The 23,760-nt window shown below is 38.7% G+C and overlaps 1 protein-coding gene across 2 annotated transcripts; it reads right to left on the minus strand.

Moving 5' to 3' along the window:
• Positions 1-1,098: 1,098 nt before the first annotated feature.
• Positions 1,099-22,164, minus strand: LOC129265532 (uncharacterized). Of its 2 annotated transcripts, none has more exons than XM_064101912.1 (10): positions 22,014-22,164; positions 19,921-20,137; positions 16,064-16,184; positions 15,397-15,469; positions 11,553-11,753; positions 7,777-8,026; positions 7,271-7,371; positions 4,620-6,508; positions 3,727-4,065; positions 1,099-3,098 (listed from the first exon to the last, which is right to left on the minus strand). In XM_064101912.1, the coding sequence occupies exons 1-10, from the start codon at positions 22,122-22,124 to the stop codon at positions 2,543-2,545; spliced, it is 3,858 nt and encodes a 1,285-aa protein (XP_063957982.1). In that variant the 5' UTR covers positions 22,125-22,164; the 3' UTR covers positions 1,099-2,542. The 2 variants fall into 2 exon arrangements, with proteins under 2 accessions (XP_063957982.1, XP_063957981.1); XM_064101911.1 differs by having other exon boundaries at positions 19,921-20,245.
• Between the last annotated feature and the right edge of the window lie 1,596 nt (positions 22,165-23,760).

Raw genomic sequence — 23,760 nt, forward strand, 5'->3', positions numbered from 1 at the left:
CACGCATCTCGTACAGAAAGTGACGTCATCAAATTCAAGTCAATTCAGAGACCGATGCGAGGCATATTTCGGAGAGGCATTTTGAGCGTTTTTTAATCGGCGATTTTCACCTTATGTATTATTTTCGTTATTTTTGAATGACCCACTGATAATCCCCACATCATTACCTTTCCATTGACATATAATAAGACCACATTCATAATCAATATAGTTCTCCTTTAAAGTTTGATATTTGTGACATTTATAACCAAACTGTCTGTATTTGGGTTATGGGGCAGGTCCATGCCAAGTTTTAAAGATTTTTGTATTTTGTCTTGTTTGTTTAAAAATCATTTTGTCCTCGGGATAGGACGAAAATTGTACGATATAGATTGTATAGTTTCCGATATGCAAATATTAAATATGTAAGAAACGAGCTTAAATGGTGGGTATATCTACACATGAAAAATAACTTAGGAGACTAGCCGTAAATCTGATGAATGGGAATAAAATCAAATTTTCGCAAAAACCCAGCAAATCGAAAATGTTAGAATGTGATAATAACGATGCAATTTCAATGATATTGAGCCCAACCTTTTAACATACCTTATACCAATAAACGGTAGGACAGCCCTGATTTGAGCTACCCAACATTCATTATTTCATGTACTTCCATTCCATGATTTTACAATGGAGCTACTACGTGTTAGTACCTCCATGGTTTCATTATCTTTCATCACAGTCTTCTTTTTCATTTCCCGAAATCACTTGAAAAAAATATTTTCTAGTGTAATTGTATGTTAGTTTTCACATTTTGTTATAATATGTGAAAATGTTATAATCTAATAATTTTGATAGTTTTTCAACCTGACATTTCGCTTTCCTTTACGCCCTTGGCATATTGCTTATGCAAATAATTCCATGCGCACTTAGACCAAGGACATCTAGGGAGACGCCAGTAGATGGCTCTACCAATAGATGGCCTAACACAATCATAAACTAACCAATGGTTGGTATATACATGAATATAATGTATTATCTCATTGGGATAATTGATAAACTTAAAATATGTATTTAGTCGAACACAAAGGAAAACTCAGGTAAATCTTGATCTTCTTTCATGATTGCGTTTAATTGCACAATTTTACCTGGTCTACAAAAATAATACAAGTAGGTATGATGTTGTTCATTCTTAAACAAGTGTGATATTCATAGGCATTTGCCAGTTCGTAACAGGCACAAAGGAAAAAAATGATTAAAATAAATTGAATAAGCAATAGATTTGTTAGCCTTCATCGTTCTCTTAACTACGAACTAAAGTTTGTGTTTATACTTTGGCCCCAAACTCCATATGTTCTTAAACTGAACTGTAAATGTCGTGCAAAAATATCGGTGAGCTGATAAATCAATTTACGAAAACGATATTAAAGACTCAGACCAGAGATAAAATCAAAATTGGCTAATAGGAAATATATAAGCTACATAATACAACAATGTAAGTTTTATCCATATTTCAATCATATTCAATTTAATAGGTTTAGCGCTGTATCGAGCTTCTTAACCGCCTGAGCTACTTGACGTCACACTGTGCATTCAGGACAGGGGCGGCGGAACGTATTTTCGTTTAGGGGGCAAAGCCCAAAAAGGGCACTTAGATATCAAAATTGGCATTTTGGTGCAAACGGATATTTTCACCATGAGATTATCATCTGCGTGAAGTAGTTGTGTGTTTTTCAGTAATAAAGTTGAGCAAAACCTTTTTGAACTGACTTCTGTTTAATGAAATATACAGTTAGGCTTTTTTTTCCGCGAGAGAGCATAGCGAGCGAGCGGTTTATATATACATAAAAGATAATCAAATCTGCAGTTGTGAAACTCGCTTTTTGGTCAATTATAGCGTTTATTATTGAAGGGCATCCTAGCGAAATGTTACAAGCGTGAATTGCAAGCTCAAACTTTTGGACACCAGAAAATTGACCTGATAATGACTGCATTTAGTGACTGATTAATAGGATACACATCTCACCAATCGAATAATGCGCGCGCGAAGCGCGAGCTGAAATATATATATATATATTTTTTTTTTTTGGGGGGGGGCAAGTGCCTCCCTGCCCCCTCCCCGGTTCCGCCGCCCCTGATTCAGGACCGTTATGATTCCATAGTTTTGTTTGTAGAAAATTCTATTCATTATATTTTTGATTGCCAGGTTATGATTTCGATTTTTTTTTTCAATTTGGAGAGGAAATTGGCGGAAGTCTTCGTTCTGTTTTTTGTTTTATGATTATTTTCTTTGTTTGGCTCTTAATGGGCCAAAATTGCTATGTGGGGAAAAGTAATTACTCATAATTTGAATGCAGATAGAATTGAAAAGCCGCGCCAAATAAGAGGGATATACAGTATGGCAAAATATAGTCTAAAGCTGTAGATTTTGTCAAGTCAAGCTTGCAAGAAAATATACATATAAATGTGATAAAAGAGAAGATATTACATCCACTTTTTCTTGTTTAACATTTGATGGTAGTCTCATTTCCCGGGATGCGGTTATTCATGTCGGTCGTAACCTCTATTCCCATTGCCAACCTCGCCCATTGTCATAACCATTATTGTTTCGATAGTCGTTCCAATAGCCATTTCCATTTTCGTTCATGTCTCCGTTCCAATGATCGTTCTCAAACCGATCCCCATCCCAGGCCCCGTTTCCATTTCCTTCTCCATCCCAATGATCAACCAAATTCCCATTCACGTAGTCGTCCCCGTTCCAATAGTCATGATACTGGTTCCAATTCCAATTTCCGTTGCCATTCCCCAAACTATTGCCATTCCCTCTACCGTTTTCATTCATGTTGCCATTTCGATTTCTATTGCCGTTCCCGTTACCATTACCATGATTACCGGTCCCATAGCCATTCCCATTGCTGTTTCCATTGCGATTCTCGCTACCGTCCAAATCTTCTTCTACTTCATCATCATTGTCGGGTAAATCAAAGATGTCCGCTGGTACAGCTCTATACGAAGCTGAAAATCCTCGTCTGGTGGACGATCTGTCAGTGAGCAACTTCAAGTTCATGGTGTTATCTAGAGAAACAAGTGAACCCTCAGGCAATCTGTTTCCACACAGACTGAAAATCAAATAGAAGCATATTTCATTACCAATAAAAGGATTTTTTTATTACACTGTACTACTCCAGGAGGCCTTTGTGTCTTGAACACATTTGTACAGTTTTTATAATCCCAACTTATCAGTGGTCACGCTAAATCGCCACCATTCTCAGACATTCTCTGGCTATTTTGGATGTTATGTTTACTCTTTTTATTACCATGTTTGTTTTCATTATATATTCCATTTTCATTGTGTTTTTTTATTATATTCTGCCCATCTGGAATCAAGTGCAATAAAAATAAGAGTGATTAATGATTTGAATCCACAGACATTTATTTAGAAAAAGAATAAAAATGCAATCGTCGTTAAGACAAGCAAGGATCTATGTTATTTGAGTGATGATGATCTGAATGATGGAAAATTTTAGATAAATATTTCTTAACAGAAATGCGTACATGCGTTTGATTTTTTTTGGGGGGTGGAGGATATCATGTGCACGAGACACTGAGAAAGTGGGGAAGAAACCAAAATAGAAAAAAATCTGTTAAAACAAATACAATAAATCAACTGTAATGTCGTTTTGAGCAGCACGATTGTGTTGTATTTGTCCATATATTCAATATTTGGAATAATAATTATATACTTACATCATGGGGACAGCAATTCCTCTACCAAGATCGATCTCGAGCTCGTCTTCCCTACAAGTCACATCATCTATCAGGTCAATGACATTGAAGGTAAGCTCGACCCGGAAGTTCTCCTCTACTTCCAGGGAGTAGGTATCACGAAGCATCCCTGGGCATTGTTCAGGCCACTTGGGTGATGTAATTACGTGTTCCTCTCCCAGGGATGGCAGGGGTTCATATATAGTGTGATAGGAAGCAGAGAAACCCTTTTTCCTGATCGTACTGTCGGTTATCAACTCCAAAGTCATTGTGTTGGCGAGAGACACCAGAGCCTCTTCGGGTTGCTTGTTACCACACAATCTGTGAAATAAGCACAGTGTTTATTATAAACTGCCACTGCTAATACTGACCAATAATGAATCTCCATTCTCCCGAAAATATATCATGAGTTTACTTATTTATTTTGTAACCAGCCAATTTGTACCTCTGCACTTTTTTTGTAATGTACATGTTCTCAAAAGAGAATCTATTAAATCAGACAACCCATTGTATATCGAAAGTGCATTGCTTCATATATTTGGTGTCTGTGTAATCGCTTGCTCGTGAATAATATATTTATGCTTCACATTTTGAATATCATTATAACTCAAAATTAAGAGTTATACTTGGTTTACGTTCTAACCACTGCTCAGAATATCCATGGAGCAAAGATTGCAAATATGTTTTGTGGCTTTGAGCAAGAGTACTTGTAAATGTCGGTCCTTGAAATATCACATCTTGTTTCGTTGCCTCCTCTAATACTTAACTGGGTTTGTATACCAAAATGAGTAGAATCCTGGTGAAAATCATTTTTTTAATCCACGTCCCCTCAAACATTATTGATATATCGTAATTGTTTTCAGAATTTCACTTACTTCATCGGCATGCGAATCCCATTGCCAAGATGAACCAAAATGGCGTCGAAAGGACAGGAGCTTTGCAGATTTGAAAAATCCCCTTCGTTTTCAATCTGGAAGTCTTTGAACTGTAAGACGATTCTCTTCCCCACTGGAACATTGATTGTGTAGGAACATTTCTTATTGTTAGGATACTTTCTTGGGTAGTTTGGAGAGTTTAAATCACCGGACAGGCCTGTATATGTTGCCGAGCATTCGTTTTGCGACATACTTGCTGTTGATATCAGTTGGCTGACGGAAGGCTCTGTCGGAGGTGTACTACTAACACTTGCCGTTGTTGAAACAACTGGACTTGTTGGACGTTGTGTAGTTGCACGAGCAGTTGTAGTGGAAACTGGTTCTGTTGTACGTTCACTGGTGGTGACACGAGACGTTGTCGTAGCTGGTTCTGTTGGACGTTCACTGGTGGTGATACGAGACGTTGTGGTAGCTGGTTCTGTTGGACGTTCACTGGTGGTGATACGAGCAGTTGTTGCTGGTTCTGTTGGACGTTTACTGGTGGTGATACGAGACGTTGTGGTAGCTGGTTCTGTTGGACGTTCACTGGTGGTGACACGAGCTGTTGTGGTAGCTGGTTCTGTTGGACGCTCACTGGTGATGACAAGAGACGTTGTGGTAGCTGGTTCTGTTGGACGTTCACTGGTGGTGATACGAGCAGTTGTTGCTGGTTCTGTTGGACGTTCACTGGTGATGACACGAGCAGTTGTGGTAGCTGGTTCTGTTGGACGTTCACTGGTGGTGATACGAGCAGTAGTGGTAGCTGGTTCTGTTGGACGTTCACTGGTGGTGATACGAGACGTTGTGGTAGCTGCTTCTGTTGGACGTTCACTGGTGGTGACACGAGCTGTTGTGGTAGCTGGTTCTGTTGAACGCTCACTGGTGATGACAAGAGACGTTGTGGTAGCTGGTTCTGTTGGACGTTCACTGGTGGTGATACGAGCAGTTGTTGCTGGTTCTGTTGGACGTTCACTGGTGATGACACGAGCAGTTGTGGTAGCTGGTTCTGTTGGACGTTCACTGGTGGTGACACGAGCAGTTGTGGTAGCTGGTTCTGTTGGACGTTCACTGGTGGTGACACGAGATGTTGTGGTAGCTGGTTCTGTTGGACGTTCACTGGTGGTGACACGAGCAGTTGTGGAAGAAGCTGGTTCTGTTGGACGTTCACTTGTCACACGAGAAGTTGTGGAAGCTGGTTCTGTCGAACGTTCACTTGTTGTCACGAGAACAGTTGTTGAAACTGGCTCTGTTGGCCGTACACTTGTAGCACGAGAAGTTGCTGGGGGAGCTGGTTCTGTTGGACGCTCACTGGTGGTGACTCTAGAAGTTGTTGTGGAAGCTGATTCTGTTGTAAGTTTGCTGGTGGCGACTGCATAAATTGTTGTGGAAGCTGGTTCTGTTGGACGTTCACTTGTGGTCATACGAGCAGTTGTCGGAGATTGATCGGTTGGACGTACACTTGTGGTAGCACGGGAAGTTGTTGTGGAAGCTGGTTCTGTTAAATGTTCACTGGTAGTTACAGGCACTGTGATAGCAGTGGATTCTGGTATTAATGTAGAGGTTGGAAGGGTTGTAACAGGGACATTTGTTGATGATGGCTCGAGTTCTATAGTGTAATTAGCTCGGAATCCTGGCATAGTCTGGTATATGTCTGATCGAAACCAGACTATCATTTCTGAACCAATAGTGGTTATAGGTGCTGGTAAGGTGGATCCACAAAATTTGGGGCCTTGGTAGGTGAATGTGTCATTGAATACTCGAACGTAGTCCCAAATGCACTCATTCGAATTTTCGAGTGAGAATGAATCGAACGTAAGAGTAATCGTCATGTTCGGCAAATTGACGGAGGGCTGCGTAAAAAAAATTATAGGATCAGTTAGTGTGAACAAAAATGCTATAAACTCATATTCTCTATTACTTTTCTTTAATATATTGCTTTTTTTTATTTTGGATTAAAAAAAAAACTTGTATCATATGAATTCAATAATGATTACATTATATGCATTACCATGAGGTTTTAAGTGTCTTGATAACTATCCTTGTTTGATTCTTCCACTTATTTTAGGTGATAAAATACAAATGATAATACCTAACTTGATCGGTTCCATTATACCTGACAGAGTCTTTCATTGATACGTGAAAAATGAAAACCTTAAACTGCATAACTTCGTTGTTTGTATGAAAATATTTAGTGATTCAAATGTAGGTTGAACTAAAAAGAAATAGGTTGCCCAGCCCCATCGCACAACATACAAAATCCCAAAGAAATATTATTGACTGTTTATTCGCTGGTTGGGTGCACCACATCCTGCTTTCGGTTCACTTTCAACGGCCCTAAGTCATGTAAGTAATCGAGTATAATTGGGAGAGCAATGGTAGAAGATGTGTTATACTAGATTTTTAATATCTAACTTAATCTTAAATATTCATTTAATTTACCATGAGGAGCAATGATTCCCAGTGAAATAGACACTGTTTTTCGTTGGGACACTGCACGTAAGTACAAATGATCAACAACCATTTAAATGGTAACTTAAAACGAATATTAGAAGAAGAAAAAACTTGCGATTATTATGTAAAATAAGAAATAACGAAATACAAATAATTCATACCTTGATATGATATATGCAAATTGTATCTAGAGGGTAGTTCCCGATTCCGAAATTGGGCGATTGGATCATACCAGAGTTTGATGTCATTTCAAATTCACAAGCTGTAGAGTATGATAAAGACTAGTATCAACGCATGGCTTTTCTACTTAATAATCACTATATGCGTCAAATAAACAAATAAAGATTGAAATCATTGAATTAAGAGAAAATTGCTTTGCCAGTCATGGATATCGTATGTGCATGGTGGCAGCACTGGTGGATCCAGCCCCCTCCCCCCTTGAGAGGTACAATTTCAATTTTTAATGTAAAACTGCCGTTAAAGCAGAAGCGTGCCCCTTCCCCCCTTTTGAATATGAGGACCTTTTTTTTTTGCTTGTCAACTTTTTCCTCGGAAAAATGTGCCCCCCTTTTTTTTTGGGGGGGGGGATCCTGGGTGGAAGTAACGGTCATATTTTAAATTAAGCAACGTTTAATATCCTTACAGTCCAATAAAACTTCTAACTTACGTTGTACGTAATTAGGATTATCATCTTGGCAATGCGTTCCGGTGAACTTTTCTGGGCACACGCATGTACAGTCGGGGCCTACAAAACCTTCGTTATAACAGGTTAAAGATGGACAGCCTACGCTACAGTTGTATATCATATTGGCGGCTTGGACGTCACGAAAGCTCAGTGCTTTTCGCTGGCCTATGTACGGGAAGTTGAATGGGTTTTTCGTTGTGATCGTTGGTATAGTCCTGTCTATAGCATAACTCTGTAGTAGGATCGTAAGGAGATAAAAAAAAATGTGTAAGCTTAATAATGAAGTTCCGTCAGTGTATCACATTAAAATTGTTTGGGTTTTTCCTATATGATAACGTAGAAAGCACACATTTTAGGTTATCAATGTATTGAATAATTCTTAGACGAACTCTGTAATGGAGGTTGAAAATGCCTGAAAAAATGATAGCATGGAGTCCAAGGGCAAGGCTAAGAATCAGCCAAGACTAACCTACGCCTGGCTAGACCAAGGCTACTGATTTTGGCAATACTTTATATCATAGTCACACCATGAAGGAAAACCATGTTCAAACAGTAACGTGATACTTTTGGTCGGTTTCATTCCAGTTCGTTAAAAGTTGATGTCGCTGGTCTGATTGTAGAGTAATTTACATGGGGACATTTATATCTTTTAACAAAATAAGCTGACAAAATGATAATTATAATCAAAAGAATTTTTTTTATTGTAAACATATTTACTCAGTTTCAGTATTCAGGATAAATCGTTAGGAAATTATCGTGCATCACATGTTATTTGAAATAACTTCAGTCACATTTGTTTATCCTTTGGAAGAGCAATGTTAGTATGTCCTCAGTGATAAAAAGTTGAAGAATGAAAGGAAGAAAGAAAGAGACAGAGAAAGAAAAAGAGGCAAGGAAAAGGCAAAAAAAAATATTTAAAAAAATAAAAGTGATTAAATTTATAACACAGAGGCTGTCCCATCCAAATACATCACTCGAACAGAGAGAATGTATGGTCAAATGCCCATCATGACAAAGAACAACCACGAAGCATATTACGAAAAATGGTGAATCAGATCAGCAGTTTCGTCCTTGAGTCTGGAAAAACGAAATACTTGCAATTTCTCGTCAGCTTCGTAACTTAGGACGAAATTGCTGTTCGAGTTCAACCATTTTCGACAGATACCTCCAAGCTATCTTTGTCATTTATTGACGGGCATTTCCAATACATTTTATTGTCTACCTGAACCATCCGTACATGTACGTGACTGAGCGTAAAGTTCACACCAACGGCAAATGCCGCGCTTTAAATCGGCGATCAATTCGGCGTCATTTTTGTTTACTTTTCAAAAAATCTCACGATGTCCTCAGATATGTTATGCTCTGATAAGCTCTGATACGCTCTGATACGAAGTTCGTTCCCGCTTTGGGCGACAAATTATTTCCCGAATCGCTACGGCTTCTCACGCTTTGATGCCGATTGATCAGGATTTATTACGCTTTAAATCACGCTTTGATATGCTTTATTACTCTTTGATAAGCTTTGATGCGCTTATTACGCTTTAAATAACGCTCTGATACGATTACCAAGCTCTCTTTTTCATTGATAGGCTCTGTTAAGCTCTGTTACGCAATGACAAAATTCGCGATTCTGATTGCATCCCGCCTCTGATCCAGAGTAAATATAAAGATGTAGCAGATATACACGAAATCATTGCATCTTTGGCAGAAGAACAAGATATGGAAGTTCAATATGTACCAGAGTATGAACCATCTTATGATGTAGACATGACCTTTGTCTCCCTGCTATATAACTACATCCTAGCCCTCGAGGCAGAGGAGAGAGAGGAAGAACAGCAAAGACAAGAGGAGATTGAACTACCAGCAGGAGGGAGAAGACCATTCATCAGGTGCTGCTGGACCAGGCCATGGCTCACTGAAGAAAGAAGACAGCAGTATGGCCAGTACACTATCCTCTTGGACACACAACTGAGGTTAGAGGACCCTGTTGCGTTCACAAACTTCACTAGAGTGACCCCTGAGGTGTTCAATGAGATCCTTGCGAGAGTGACATCAGTCATCCAGAAGCAAAAGACTAACTACAGGCACCCTTTGTCAGCTGGCCTCAAACTGGCAATCACCTTGAGACATCTGGCCACAGGGGACAACTACAGATCACTGGCATATGGTTTCAGATGTGGTATCTCAACCATATCAGAGTTGATTCCAGGAGTGTGCAGGGGAATTGTAGAGGCGTATAAAGATGTGGTCTTCAACATACCTACCACCCCTGAAGCATGGAGCACCCTTGCCCAGCAGTTTGAACAGAGATGGAATATCCCCCATGCAATTGGTGCATTGGATGGAAAGCATATAGCCATTAAGAAGCCAGCAAACACAGGCAGTCTCTACCACAACTACAAGGGGTTCTTCTCTATACCACTGCTGGCATTGGTAGATGCAGAGTACAAGTTCATCTGGATTGAGCTGGGAGGCAAAGGACACATGTCTGACTCCCAGATATTCACAGACTCTGAGCTCTTCGAATGCCTAGAAGATGGGTCCATAGGGCTGCCCCCACCATGCCCTCTCCAGGAGAAAATCAGCCTGATATTCCCTACTTCATCCTGGGTGACGATGCTTTTGCCCTGAAGAGCTACATGATGAAGCCATACAGTAGAAGAGGGATGACAGATGAACAGAGGATCTGCAACTACAGGATCTCAAGGGGGAGAAGAGTGGTGGAGAATGCCCTTGGCATCATGGCCAACAGGTTCCGGTGCCAGTCGGGAACACTGGAACAGAAGGTAGATAACGTCAGAGATTTGGTGGAGACTACTGTGGTGCTCCACAACCTGCTGAGGAAGAGGGTGGCGCTGGCAGCCAATGCAGGGGCCTGGAGAGATGGACCTCACTGGGAAGATGGTCCGCAACCACCTGTAAGGGGGAACCTCGCCACTGTGGATGCCAGACATCGGAGAGATCATCTCAGAGAATACTTCGTCTCTCCAGTGGGTACTGTTGACTGGCAACAAAGAATGGCTGGGGTGGTACTTCCTGATTGAGTTAAGAAAGGAGTGGCTCAGATGATGAAGATAAAGACTTTTGTGTCTGGAAATAAGAACATTCTCCCATATGCACATTTTGTTTATTTTTAATATAAGTTTGAAATAATTTTTTTATTATGTGTACTTGTGAAGATGTTATTATTATTATTGATGTTATTGTTGTTGTTATGTATTTCATCTGCTTGTAAAAAATATAAATACAGACTTCATTGCTTTTTTACCCATGAAAGATCAGATAATACTACTATTGAAAATCAGAAGTGAAAATTTAAAGGAATCAAGATACAATTAAAAAATGAAATATAATAAAATAAATAGAAAAAACTTTGTGGAAAACTCAGAGTTTTCAACAAAGTTTTTATATATATATATTTTAATTCTATTCTAAGTGGGGTCACCGCTTTGAACCAAGCTCTCTTAAACTCTGTTAAGCTTTCCTACGACTTTGATAAGCTTTGTGACGCTTTGATAAGCTTTAATACGCTCTCCCCGCTTTACGCAATCCGTGACAGATCGCTTCAAATTTTTAAACAGTTTAAAAATTTTTGGCGCTCTCGCCGAATGTCCCGAATTGCAAGCTTTCTCATGCTCTATTACGGTCTTTACGCTTTGATTAAGCTTTGTTACGCTTTGCCGCCGCTTTGCACGCCGCTTTAAAGCGCCATCAAAGCGCCGTTGGTGTGAACTTAGCATAAGTTCAAGAATACTTACGTAAGGAGAGTAATGCATGATGGATTCATAATCATAAGGAATACTTGTCATAGTTTGATCGAAGGAATTTAATATGAAGTTTTTCATTTCTCCTGTTATGATGTTCTCCTCATGAACGACAATCCAGTCATCCCGATCTGGTCGTGATTGCTCGTGATTAAACCCGATAGCGTGCCCGATTTCGTGGACGATCGTGCCAAACTTTTCAAATTATGGAGAAAGTACAAAAAAAGCAAGACATGAATTATGAACATACTGAACACACATATGCACAATTTAAGAAGAAGAACATCGTATTTCGAGGTCGAAAGTGAATGCTATACTAGTATACAGGGGCGGAAATCATTCCCAAAAGGTAGGGGGAAAGGGGCTGGAAAATTTGACAAGCAAAAAAAAAAAGTTATCACCCCAAATTTAAGGTCATTTCGACGAAAATAAATTTGACAAGCAAAAAAAAAAGGTTATCATCCCAAAAGTAAGGTCATCTCGTCCTAAAATACATGCTTTATTTCGATTTTGAATGATGTATTTCTTACCATCATAAAAGACCACAAATAGTAGGGGGACATTTGATATTCTGCCCCCTACTATTTTGAGTAGGGGGGACACGTCCCCCTGTCCCCCTGGGATTTTCGCTCATTCTAGTATAATACATATATGAATCATTATTTCATGCTCGGTTTTCACCGCTTAAAGGAGAAATATATTGAAAATCGTAAAAATGGAGAATCATATATCAAATCAAAGGAGAAAATAAGGAGAACACGATGATGTACATCATTTATCATGGAGACCGATGGAACTCAGTTAATTGATAGTTTAAAGTTCTCTCTCTGAATGCTTCAAACACGCAGAATTACGTCCGCGAAATTGGGGATTTTTTTATGACGTCACTTTCTGTACGAGAGGCGTGATTGGCTCTCCCACGTGAAGCTCCACTTGCATGCAAAACCTGTTGCGAGGGTACGTTTTCTCCACATTGTCACTGAATACTTCGATCACGAAATGAAAGAAACCCCAGAATTTTATCTAGATTTGGATTTTCAAATTGATGATTTTGAAGATGAAGAGAATGATGATGAAATGAACAACAAAGTGACGTAGTTGGAGGTAAATTGGGGGAATTACGCTGATGATGATGAGTCGGACAATTCAACTTGCAACACGATCACATGCCGATTCGCTACCTAACTCATGCAGCTGCTAAGTGCTAGCTACACCGCGCGGGCCAAATTGAATTCATGAAAATGAATTACCACACTGTCCAGACAGAGTCTCTTACCTCTGTGACTATGAAGAAGGAAAATAATGATAAAACTGTACTTACAAACAAGTGAATGTAATCCGAACCTGAAGGCAACTCAACGAATAGCAGCAGACGATATATGCACCGACGATAAACTTCATGTGGCTGGGATAGATTGTCACTCGCTCTGTTAGATGTAATTTTTATCTCATTAATTTGACAAAATTACGAAAATCGGGGAATTATTTATCTATATAAAAAAAAAAGTAACATCTCGTATAATTTTTAAATTACGATAAAACGTTTTTTGAAGGAAAACGTTGAGGTAAATTAAAATTAGATGTAAAAGATCCCCAACATGCGTAGCTTGATTGAGAGCTGTGCAACACGTGCATAGATCTACTCTCTCAGCCAAGGCGATCAAGCAATACGGCATGTTTGTGATTTTGATTACGATCACATATACGAGCTTTTAAAAGGTTTTATTGTAATTTAAAAAATAATACGAGATTTTACTATATTTTTATATAGATAAATAATTCCCCGAGTTTCGTAATTTTGTCAAATTAATGAGATAAAAATTACATCTAACAGAACGAGTGACAATCTATCCCAGCCACATGAAGTTTATCGTCGGTGCATATCGTCTGCTGCTATTCGTTGAGTTGCCTTCAGGTTCGGATTACATTCACTTGTTTGTAAGTACAGTTTTATCATTATTTTCCTTCTTCATAGTCACAGAGGTAAGAGACTCTGTCTGGACAGTGTGGTAATTCATTTTCATGAATTCAATTTGGCCCGCGCGGTGTAGCTAGCACTTAGCAGCTGCATGAGTTAGGTAGCGAATCGGCATGTGATCGTGTTGCAAGTTGAATTGTCCGACTCATCATCATCGGCGTAATTCCCCCAATTTACCTCCAACTACGTCACTTTGTTGTTCATTTCATCATCATTCTCTTCATCTTCAAAATCATCAATTTGAAAATCCAAATCTAGATAAAATTCTGGGTTTTCTTTCATTTCGTGATCGCAGTATTCAGTGACAGTGTGGAGAAAACGTACCCTCGCAACAGGTTTTGCATGCAAGTGGAGCTTCACGTGGGAGAGCCAATCACGCATCTCGTACAGAAAGTGACGTCATCAAATTCAAGTCAATTCAGAGACCGATGCGAGGCATATTTCGGAGAGGCATTTTGAGCGTTTTTTAATCGGCGATTTTCACCTTATGTATTATTTTCGTCATTTTTGAATGACCCACTGATAATCCCCACATCATTACCTTTCCATTGACATATAATAAGACCACATTCATAATCAATATAGTTCTCCTTTAAAGACATGTTCTACGTACCTCTACAGTGCGTATCATAAACAAGTTTACACTTTGAAAAAGCCCTGGGAAATGAAAAATATACATGTGGGAAATTTTTCACATATAATCTTGGGTTTGGGTCTCATCTATCCAATGAAAGTAAAAGTTTTGACAGAATGTTACACTTGAGTGAGCACTGTCCATTTTTGTAAAGCTCGCAGAAATCTGTTTGCGCAGAAATGCTCGTTTTCACGCTGTGTCAAGGGGAAAGGGGGAAATCAAACTTACCCAGCGAAACATTTCTAAAACATTTCCCTTGCACTTTTAGTCAATTGAAATAAAACGGATACATTCAAAAACTTTGTAACAATTTTGCCACCCAAATTGAAATTTCAACACTTAGTAGGCACAACCTTTACCTTTTTGTGCCAGTTGGATCTGAGGACATATCTAAATCTAAAAAAAAAAAGTTTATATCAGACATCTCCAGCATTTTTTCACTAAGTTTTTATCATTTAAAGTGTGTTTACATTTCATTTTTTTTAAAACTTGTTTCTCCACACTTTTCCAAGCTTGACAATGATTAACAAAATGAAAATCGAGCCTAAGCCATTTTATGTAAATCACAGCTCAGTGTAAAGCAAATATCGTCACGATGGCCTCGTTGTGTGGGGGAGTGGGGTGCAATGCACTCTTCGAAGTGTTTTGGGCAAGGAAACAAGTTTTAAAAAGGTAAAAGATATCTTCAAATCAATTTTACTAGCTAAATTCCACGTGTTCATCATGATTAAGGTCTACTTTTATTCGCATAACTATTTCAAAGTTCTGCGCAAATAGTTTTTCACTAACTTTTTAAAAGTAAGTGGTGCTCACTCAAGCGGAAATATTTTTCGACAGTTATATCGTCATTTGCTTAAATGGATCTGTACCAACATTAAAATGTGGAAAAATCTCCAGGATATTACAAATGTATAATTTTACAGCATTTTTTATAAGTGTAAACTTTTTTTTTGATACGCACTGTATTGTGCAATCTTTTGGTTAAAGGTATAGGTTTTTAGTGCGTGTATTCATTCTTTTTATGGCGCTATATGTAAGTTCTCATATATTTTTCTTAGGCCGATGATTATTATTATCACACAAGACCCTTTTAACATAAAGAACATTTGATTATTAATTGTGGATCGCCATAGACATACACTGTTTGATTGTGAACAATCAATTATCTTCTATCCATTTTATGCTTCAGGGCCCGTGATTCGTTGGAATGAATAAAATGTACTTACAGTTGCGCATTTAGGTGCAATACCAATGGGCTGAGGAAGTATTGTGACTTTTCCAACATACGACCAACATATTCTATTGAAGAGTCAAAACGGGAGAAGGCAATGTTTGAGTCGTGATTGAGATTATCCTTATCAAAATAATTTGTAATTAATGCGAATGATTTTTAACCGGCGCCATCATATCTGTTCAATGAGATAATACCGCCTTTTTTCTCTAACTAAACATATGCACCTTCTATGGCTTAAACGTCCTTAATAAAGTGGGAAATTATAATAAATGATAAAATGTTGTAATGACATTGTATGTTATAACAACTATATGTGGCATTCTGGATAAAAAGACGCATATTCTATGATGAAATATTCATGATACAACTGTGATCATTGTTAGGTTTCATTCATACAATGCCATTCTCCCACATTGTTTAGATGTGACAATAATGATGAAAATATCATTCATGATTGCCATTAAGATGATGATGATGATGATGAAAATGATTATACTACTAACAATATAAGAAGTACACAAAATTATTACAAATAATATTGATTTTAATAATGACAATGAAAAAAAATGTTGACGATATTATTATCTCTAAAATTATACATCTGTTAGTCTGTCATATCGTAGAATATCATGTTACACAATTGAAAAAGCAGTACTTACGTAGGTTTGTTTGATAATTGGAAGGATAGATACTGTTCAGTCGTAGGTGATGGATCAAAAGTCAGGCAAGTGTTACTTTCCCAGTGTTCTATCGCAAGACTGATGGCAGCTGAGAAGTTTCCTGAAATTCAACCAAGACATTGTTTAAAAGTGCCTAGACCTCAGTATCACTTTGGTAGACAATCCAAAAAAATTACCTTGTATTTATATCTTCAATGACAGCTTATATTATGGATAAACTTTATCATTTTCAGAATTTGAATAAAAGCAGTTAGGGATCCATTTGATTATCCATCGATTTATCAGCATCCAGTCACTAACGATCAAAGTTTTTCTTATCATTTACATGACCCAATACCCATTCTATTCAATAACCCCAAAAAGACATCCAAAATAGCGCGATCTATATCATTAATTTCCGGCCCTAGATGCGAAGTGTAATCATTTGTAGCGCGAACAGAGAAATCCCTAATTTTATACCATAAGTAGTGTAAACAGTGAAAATCTACTAATTTGATACCCTTCAACATGGCGTTCTCATCTTAAACATTAATTCAACAATGAACGATTCGAAAAGAGAATCACGAATGCTAGGAAAAATGATTTACCTAATTGACAAACCCTACATTGCATGCATGAATGGTATCATCTGCATAACCAAATTTGCAACTATAGCTGGTGTGACGTTTGAGAAATGACTAACCTCAGTTGCAATTGCCTGCTAATCGTGTTGAAAAGGCGTCCTCCCCCAAATGAATAAATGAATGAATAAATAAATAAGTATTATAATAAATAAATCTTTAACAAAAGAAATTGACGACGCCCGGGTATAGCAGGTCCTATGGAGAGTGACTACCTTTCCTTTCCCCGGGCTAACATCTCCATCGACGTTTCATAGACGCAGCGGACAAGGGAAGAACGTAGCAACTCTGTCCATTATGTTCCGAAAATGACCTGGGTCCCGTAACACAAAGGTTAGCGATTGATCGTACGCTTGATTTTCACGATTGATTGTACATTGTAGTCAATGCAATCAAACGTAGTAAAATGTTCTACGATCATTGCTAAGTTCTGTGTTACGGGCCCCAGTGCATATTTTTAATAAGTTGTCCTTAGTCCAAACAGTACGAGTCACAGAATGCGATGACCTAACGGGAACAATCTCGACGCCGCACGGAATATTTATGTGCGCACAATAAACTCAGTGGGAACACGATCAACCCAACATGAGCTTAGCACGGACGTGACGAAGACGAAGCATGCATGTGACGATTTTTATTTTTTCGAAAACAACAGAGTTGGCGCTACGACCTAGGATTTTCTTTTTATCTAAATTTAAAGCCCCCTTTACATCAGATGAAGTCCCCCTACATTGTTGAAATTTAGAAGAAAACCTAGTACGCGGCACCACCTTCGTTTGATTTTCCCGAAAAAATGTAAAATTGTAAAGTGCATGCTACGTCCGCGCCACGTCCTTGTTAAGCTCATGTTAGGTGTGCATTCAGGGGCGTCGATCCATTTTTCAGATTGGGGGGCAAAATCATGAATCAACTTTCCAAAGGCGCTCGATCACACAAAACAAACAGACTCAAACACACACACATACGCCTATATGTATATATATATAGATTATATATATATATATATATATATATATATATATATATATATATATATATATATATATATAGGCGAAAAAATCACAAGACGATTTGACGTTGCTTGGAAGACCACTATTTAATCAAGCTTTCGGCCTTAGGCCTTCTTCATGGGTTCTATAAACAAAAGTGAACGAAACATAATCAGTACTACAAAGGGAGGAACAGATGGACATATGGACATATAATACTGATATAATAACATATGTAACATAATCAATGGTACAGAGGGAGGAACAGATGAACATATGGACATATAATGTACCATTGATTATGTTACATATGTTATTATATCAGTATTATATGTCCATATGTCCATCTGTTCCTCCCTTTGTAGTACTGATTATGTTTCGTTCACTTTTGTTTATAGAACCCATGAAGAAGGCCTAAGGCCGAAAGCTTGATTAAATAGTGGTCTTCCAAGCAACGTCAAATCGTCTTGTGATTTTTTCGCCTAAGTATTTCGTACAAGACACAGTAGTCATGTTAAAGAGTGGATGCCTGTTTACATTTATATATATATATATATATATATACACACACACACACACACACATCTCACCAACAAATTAAATTTTAAAAAATTTAAAAAATAATAGATGCGAGCACGAAGCGCGAGCTGAAAATTTTGATATTTTGATCTTAAAAAAAAGAGTTTAATTGACGTTTTTAATAAAGAACAAGAAATATATCCAACAAAAGATTATTGCAAATCGAAGTGGGAGTTCTTTTGAGGTATAGAACTGAAAACGGGACATTCTATTCACCTATTCAATCATGAAAAGTATGGGTTTTTGCTACAGAAATGATGCGAGCGCGAAGCGCGAGCTGAAATTTTTTTATATTCTAATCTGAAAACCGGACTTTTTTAATACGATTTTTGATAAAGAACGAGTTGTGTATCTCAATCTCGCTTGCTGATTTCTGTGTAACATTACAATCATATTTCATTTTTTGCACATGCGGAATTGTTGGGGGGGGGGGGGCAAAACGATATGTTTACCCCCCCCCCCCCAATATTTTCATTGGTGGGGCGGTTGCCCCCCCCCCCCCATGATCGACGCCTCTGTGTGCATTGTTCCCACTATCACCGCGTTCTCACTTAGCCCAAGCTCGCGGATCAGACTCGCCTCGTGAGTCAGCCTCGGCTCGTGGGGTCTTCTCCCTCGCATTCACATTTAGCTCAGCTCGCAAAGCAGACTCGCCTTTCGGGTCTCCCCCGCCAATTACCCACAATCCTCCGCGATAAATATGTAAACAAACTCGACTGGCGCGCGCTTGCCTTGAAAATTAACCACGAATATAACTGCAAAAAATCGAGTGTACTCTGGACGGACTGCGCTGCGTGCGTAGAAAAACTCGAATAAAGCGCGCGAGATACACCGGATGTTTGCAATCAATTGACGTGTCTCCCCCGGCTCACGGGTCTGATCCTACCTTTTTGCTGGGGCAAAAAAGGCGAGTCAGACTCGCCTCGCGGGGCTGATAATTTCCGTTCACATTGGGGGAAAAGGGCGAGTTAGACTCGCCTCGCGGGTCTGACTCACGAGCTGGGGCTGAGTGAGAACACGGTTCATGTTTATTTTGCGCACAGAAGCGGTCCATGTTGCGTTAAAAGAGATCTAGATATGTTCTGACTACATCCTGCATCTCGCGACTTGTACTTTCGTCTCTTTGGCCGTAACGTTTATTGGCAGTACAGTAGACATAGACAGAGTCGTTGCTACGTTCTTTCCGTGTCCGCTACGTCTATGCTATGTCGATGGAACTGTTAATAGGTCTTTATTGCGTAATTACTATACACATTGTTCTGACGACGCTCCCGCTACGTGGACATTGGATATGTTCAAAGTCTACGTAGCGGAAAATGGGTCTCCGGAGATCATACAGACTATAACGTATAATAGCCATGATAACAGTTCTCGCTATACGCTTTTAGTACTCTGAACGGGACTCTGAAGCAGTTCCCTCTGCATCACGACCATTTTCCGGGCCATTTTCGAAAACAACAAATTTGTCCTAGGCATTTTTTCTGAATTTCTACGACATAGCGGAAACAATCAGCCATGTCTGCAGTGTAAAGGTACCTTAAAGTGTATTTTTGGTTTATTTGTTAGCTTCGTATATCAGAAGAATCACCTTTTTGCAACCTTACAATTTCTTACTGATTTCTATTCTCGTATAAATTGATTTACTCACTAGCAGATTCCTCAATTTTGTATGGTATTGTGCCGTTTGGCCAGAGTTTGCGCCAGTCAGTCACTGCTTTTCTCTTCACTCGTCTTGTCTCTTGTTGGTTTTCCTGTAGGAGATGTTCTTGTTCAGGGGTAAGCTTGATATCTCCATCTAGATCGCCCGTGGAAGGTTCTTCATCGAGATTCACACGGGGTTCCAACGGATCGGCCACGTCTCGTACCTGGGCAGGGATGAGAACGAATTCAGATCCGGGTCGTGTCAGGATTACATCTCTAGTTTTTCGTGAGCCGTGATCGTTGGGTTTCACCATCGGATACAAGTCTGTAACCTAGTGACAAGTGAAAATAGTTGCCTTCGAAATGCATGTCTGATTTTAGAGATTATGTAGGCATTTAATATCTTCACATTTCCAGAGCAAGTATATATTAAAAAAATGATAATACTTCATAGTATCCAGTATAAACATTCTAAAAGAAAACGTGCAAATCAGAACAAACGATGTACGCCTATCACCTACGTTTGGCATTAGCCACGAAATTCATTATCAGGACAACCAAACGAAAAAATAGGGGCATGTTGAATCTGAATTATTTTGATCACTCATAGAAAGAGCTTGAACTTACTAAAGTGACAGAGTTTTTGATGACATTCAGTCAAAATAATGTCCATTCTGCCCCGGAAAAATAAATATGAACAGTGCTCAATGCAAAAACCAAGGTTAATTTTTTTTAACAACTGCACACCTAGTTACCAAAAATGCATATAGCATTTCCATTTATTTTAAAACAGGATAAAAGAGAATTGTAGATTAAATGCCTTGCTCACGGGCATAGGTGCCGCGGCCGGGGAACGAGCCCCGGACTTTCCATGTATAGCCAGGCGCCTTAGACCACTCGGCCACGGCACCCACCATTCGGAGGCATTCGATCAAGCTCGCATGAGTTAACATTACAGAGTTTTCACTCCACAACGCACGAGGGATGCAAAAGGAAAGAAAATGTATTGCCAAATACCCTTCATGACAATTGACAAGAAGAAGTCTTTGTCGAAAATTGGTGAGTCAAAACAGGAATTTCGTCCTGGATCCAGGATAAACGACATAATCATTTGCAATTTTTAATCAGCTCCAAAACTTAAGACGTAACTGCTGTATCGGATTAACAATTTTCGACAAAGACCTCCCATCTTTTCACTGTCATTTGACTAGCATTCTCAATAGATTTACTGTATTCTTGAATCCGTTCTATTCAGTAGCGTACCGTGACTCGGAGGAGACAAAGCATTGGGGGGGGGGGGGGCAAAGCATTGTTCACAGACAATGCACTGCCCCCCCCCCAATGCTTTGTCTCCTGCGGTTCACGGTACGCTACTGGTTCTATTGCAATCCAAAACTTTGTCTCCAAAATGTAAACCATAGGTTTATTCATCTGCACATGACGACGCGACGCCACTCCACTATGCTCCTTGTCAAGCCCGGTTTTAATTCAATAATTATTTATTTTCTAGAAGATTTTATCAATATCCTTACTATTCAGGCATAATTTTACCCTAAAATCCAGACCTTTAGAACATGCGATGGTGCTGTTCGTCACTAGCGAGTTTTTTGTTCAGCAACGCGGAATGAAATCCAACAACACAGCAAGTGCATTGAAAACGCAAGTCATATCACAATGAAATCTTTGTCGAGGGTCGGAACAGCATGCAGTTTCGTTCCAGAGCTGACGAAAAATCTGTCGTTTGTCCAGAGTCACGGACGAAATTCGATTCAACGACCCTCGACAAAGAGTTTATTGTCATGAAGGGCTTTGACACTAGATTATGTACGTTCCAAAAAGCTTCAGCGAAGTTCTTGCGAAAACTTCCTATTATTTGTTATCTTGAAAAATGTACACCAGTCACACTGGTGGAAGTGACTCCATACCGATCAAATGAATTACGTTATTTCCAACGGCATACCACCGGTCAGTTTACAGTCATTTTAGTTGGTGTGTGTGTAGGATAAGTCATTACTCTGACCTTTGAAAAAAATGAAGATAATTTGATTTTTATCTGGACCAGTGCATTAACCCCTATGATATACCATGCTTGATACTCACGTCATCATCAGATAATGGTCTTCCGTTCACTGACGAAATCAAGAGAGAAAAGACCACGAGAGCAGCAACTTTCAGCATCGCTTTGTGTGTATGTAACATCGACTCTGCCATCGTTCACCCGGTCTACCTCCCGGTCGGTTTCTCCTAGAATGACAGTTTTCCGAGCTTTAATCCGTTTTTGTACTGTTGATTTCTAACTTGCTCCAGACAGAATTTCGAAATGATACAAAACACCTGTAACAACAGATGTCTGGGCAAATAAAGTTTGTATGCTGATAATGTTTGATAATTAGAGAAGATTTCTATTAGTTAGACCCCGTTTAATTAAACAAGTTTTATTCTTACAAACATAAGGATCGATATTTATTTATATACGAATTGGTTTTAATTAGAAATATATGTCGCAATTAAATAAATCCAGTTCTCCACGGAAAGAAAATCTTAAACGAAAAAATTAATCGTTGTACATAATTTAAATGAAAATGTGCGGGAGCGCGCGTGCGGTGCGTGAATGACTACAATTTTAAATTGTTTTGTTTTTTAATCATTTGAATTTCTCAATGACAATAAAAAAATGAAAATGGTGTGTAAGAGGGACAATCTACTTCTTTGTATCTTCTAAAATATCCCGCATTGTTCATGTTTATTCCTGAATTAGAATCCTCTTATCAAAGGAGGGTGTGTGTGTGTGTGTGTGTGTGTGTGTGTGAGGGTGTGTGTGAGGGTGTGTGCGTGTGCGCGGGTGTGCAGTGCGTATTGATTTTAACCCACTCACCTGGGATGCCCAACGAGTGAGGACGTACCGTATCGTGCCAATCAATACTTCATCATATTTTAATCAAGGTTCATAATGATGCATAACAGTAAAGAAAAAAAAACCCTGTAGGCCAGTGTTACTTTCTTTGTATTGTAGAGGTTACAAGAATGGTCATCATTTTTTCAAATTGTTATTTATGTTTAAGTGTAAAGAATATTCTTTTAGATTTTTGAAAAAATAGAATCGAATTCGAATCAAAATTCAAATATTCGTGCCTTGTTTTTTTATTTGATTTGAAAATTCAATTAGAGAACAAGTACAATTAATGACGTTTCATGTTGAAATTAATAGGTCATACTCTAAAGAGGGAAAAATAAACTCAGAGACCTCCACGATTAGTTTTCTCTCTTATCAGATTATGAGTTATTGATACTGACCCTAAAACACCATAGAAACCTTTTTTACGATTTTGGGCTTAGGTACAAGGCCCTAGAATGTTTAAAATTAAGCCAATTTAAAAAAAACATATAGTAAATGTCTTACTTAAGGGTACGAGCTCAACGACTTGTTGTCGGACTAAGTCGCTAATCCACAACAAAGTTACACCATACCACCAGGGAAAACTGCCCCTATAGATAGTCGATCGATGAGAATTTGGAGGCACCAACAACACCACCCCCCCCCCCCCCGTAAAAAATGGTCTACGGTCGACCAAGAGAAAAAAAATGAAAAGATGGATCAAAATAAATTAATTAATAAATAAGAAGACAAAAGTGTGGAACATGTGGAAGAAGTGATATCAATTTGTAATATACCAAAATCTATCATATAGTTAGACTTTCATTTTTATCATGTCTCACGACCTTTATTTGTATAGTTTTGTTTCATACGCTCTATTATGCCCCCTCAATTGTGTTGGCTCATTACACCAGGTGCCATGGGCATAATTACAACAGGAAGGCAAAAGATATTCATTCGACCCAACCGATT

This window comes from Lytechinus pictus, chromosome 7, assembly GCF_037042905.1.
Source record: "Lytechinus pictus isolate F3 Inbred chromosome 7, Lp3.0, whole genome shotgun sequence".
Taxonomy (NCBI): Eukaryota; Metazoa; Echinodermata; class Echinoidea; order Temnopleuroida; family Toxopneustidae; genus Lytechinus; species Lytechinus pictus.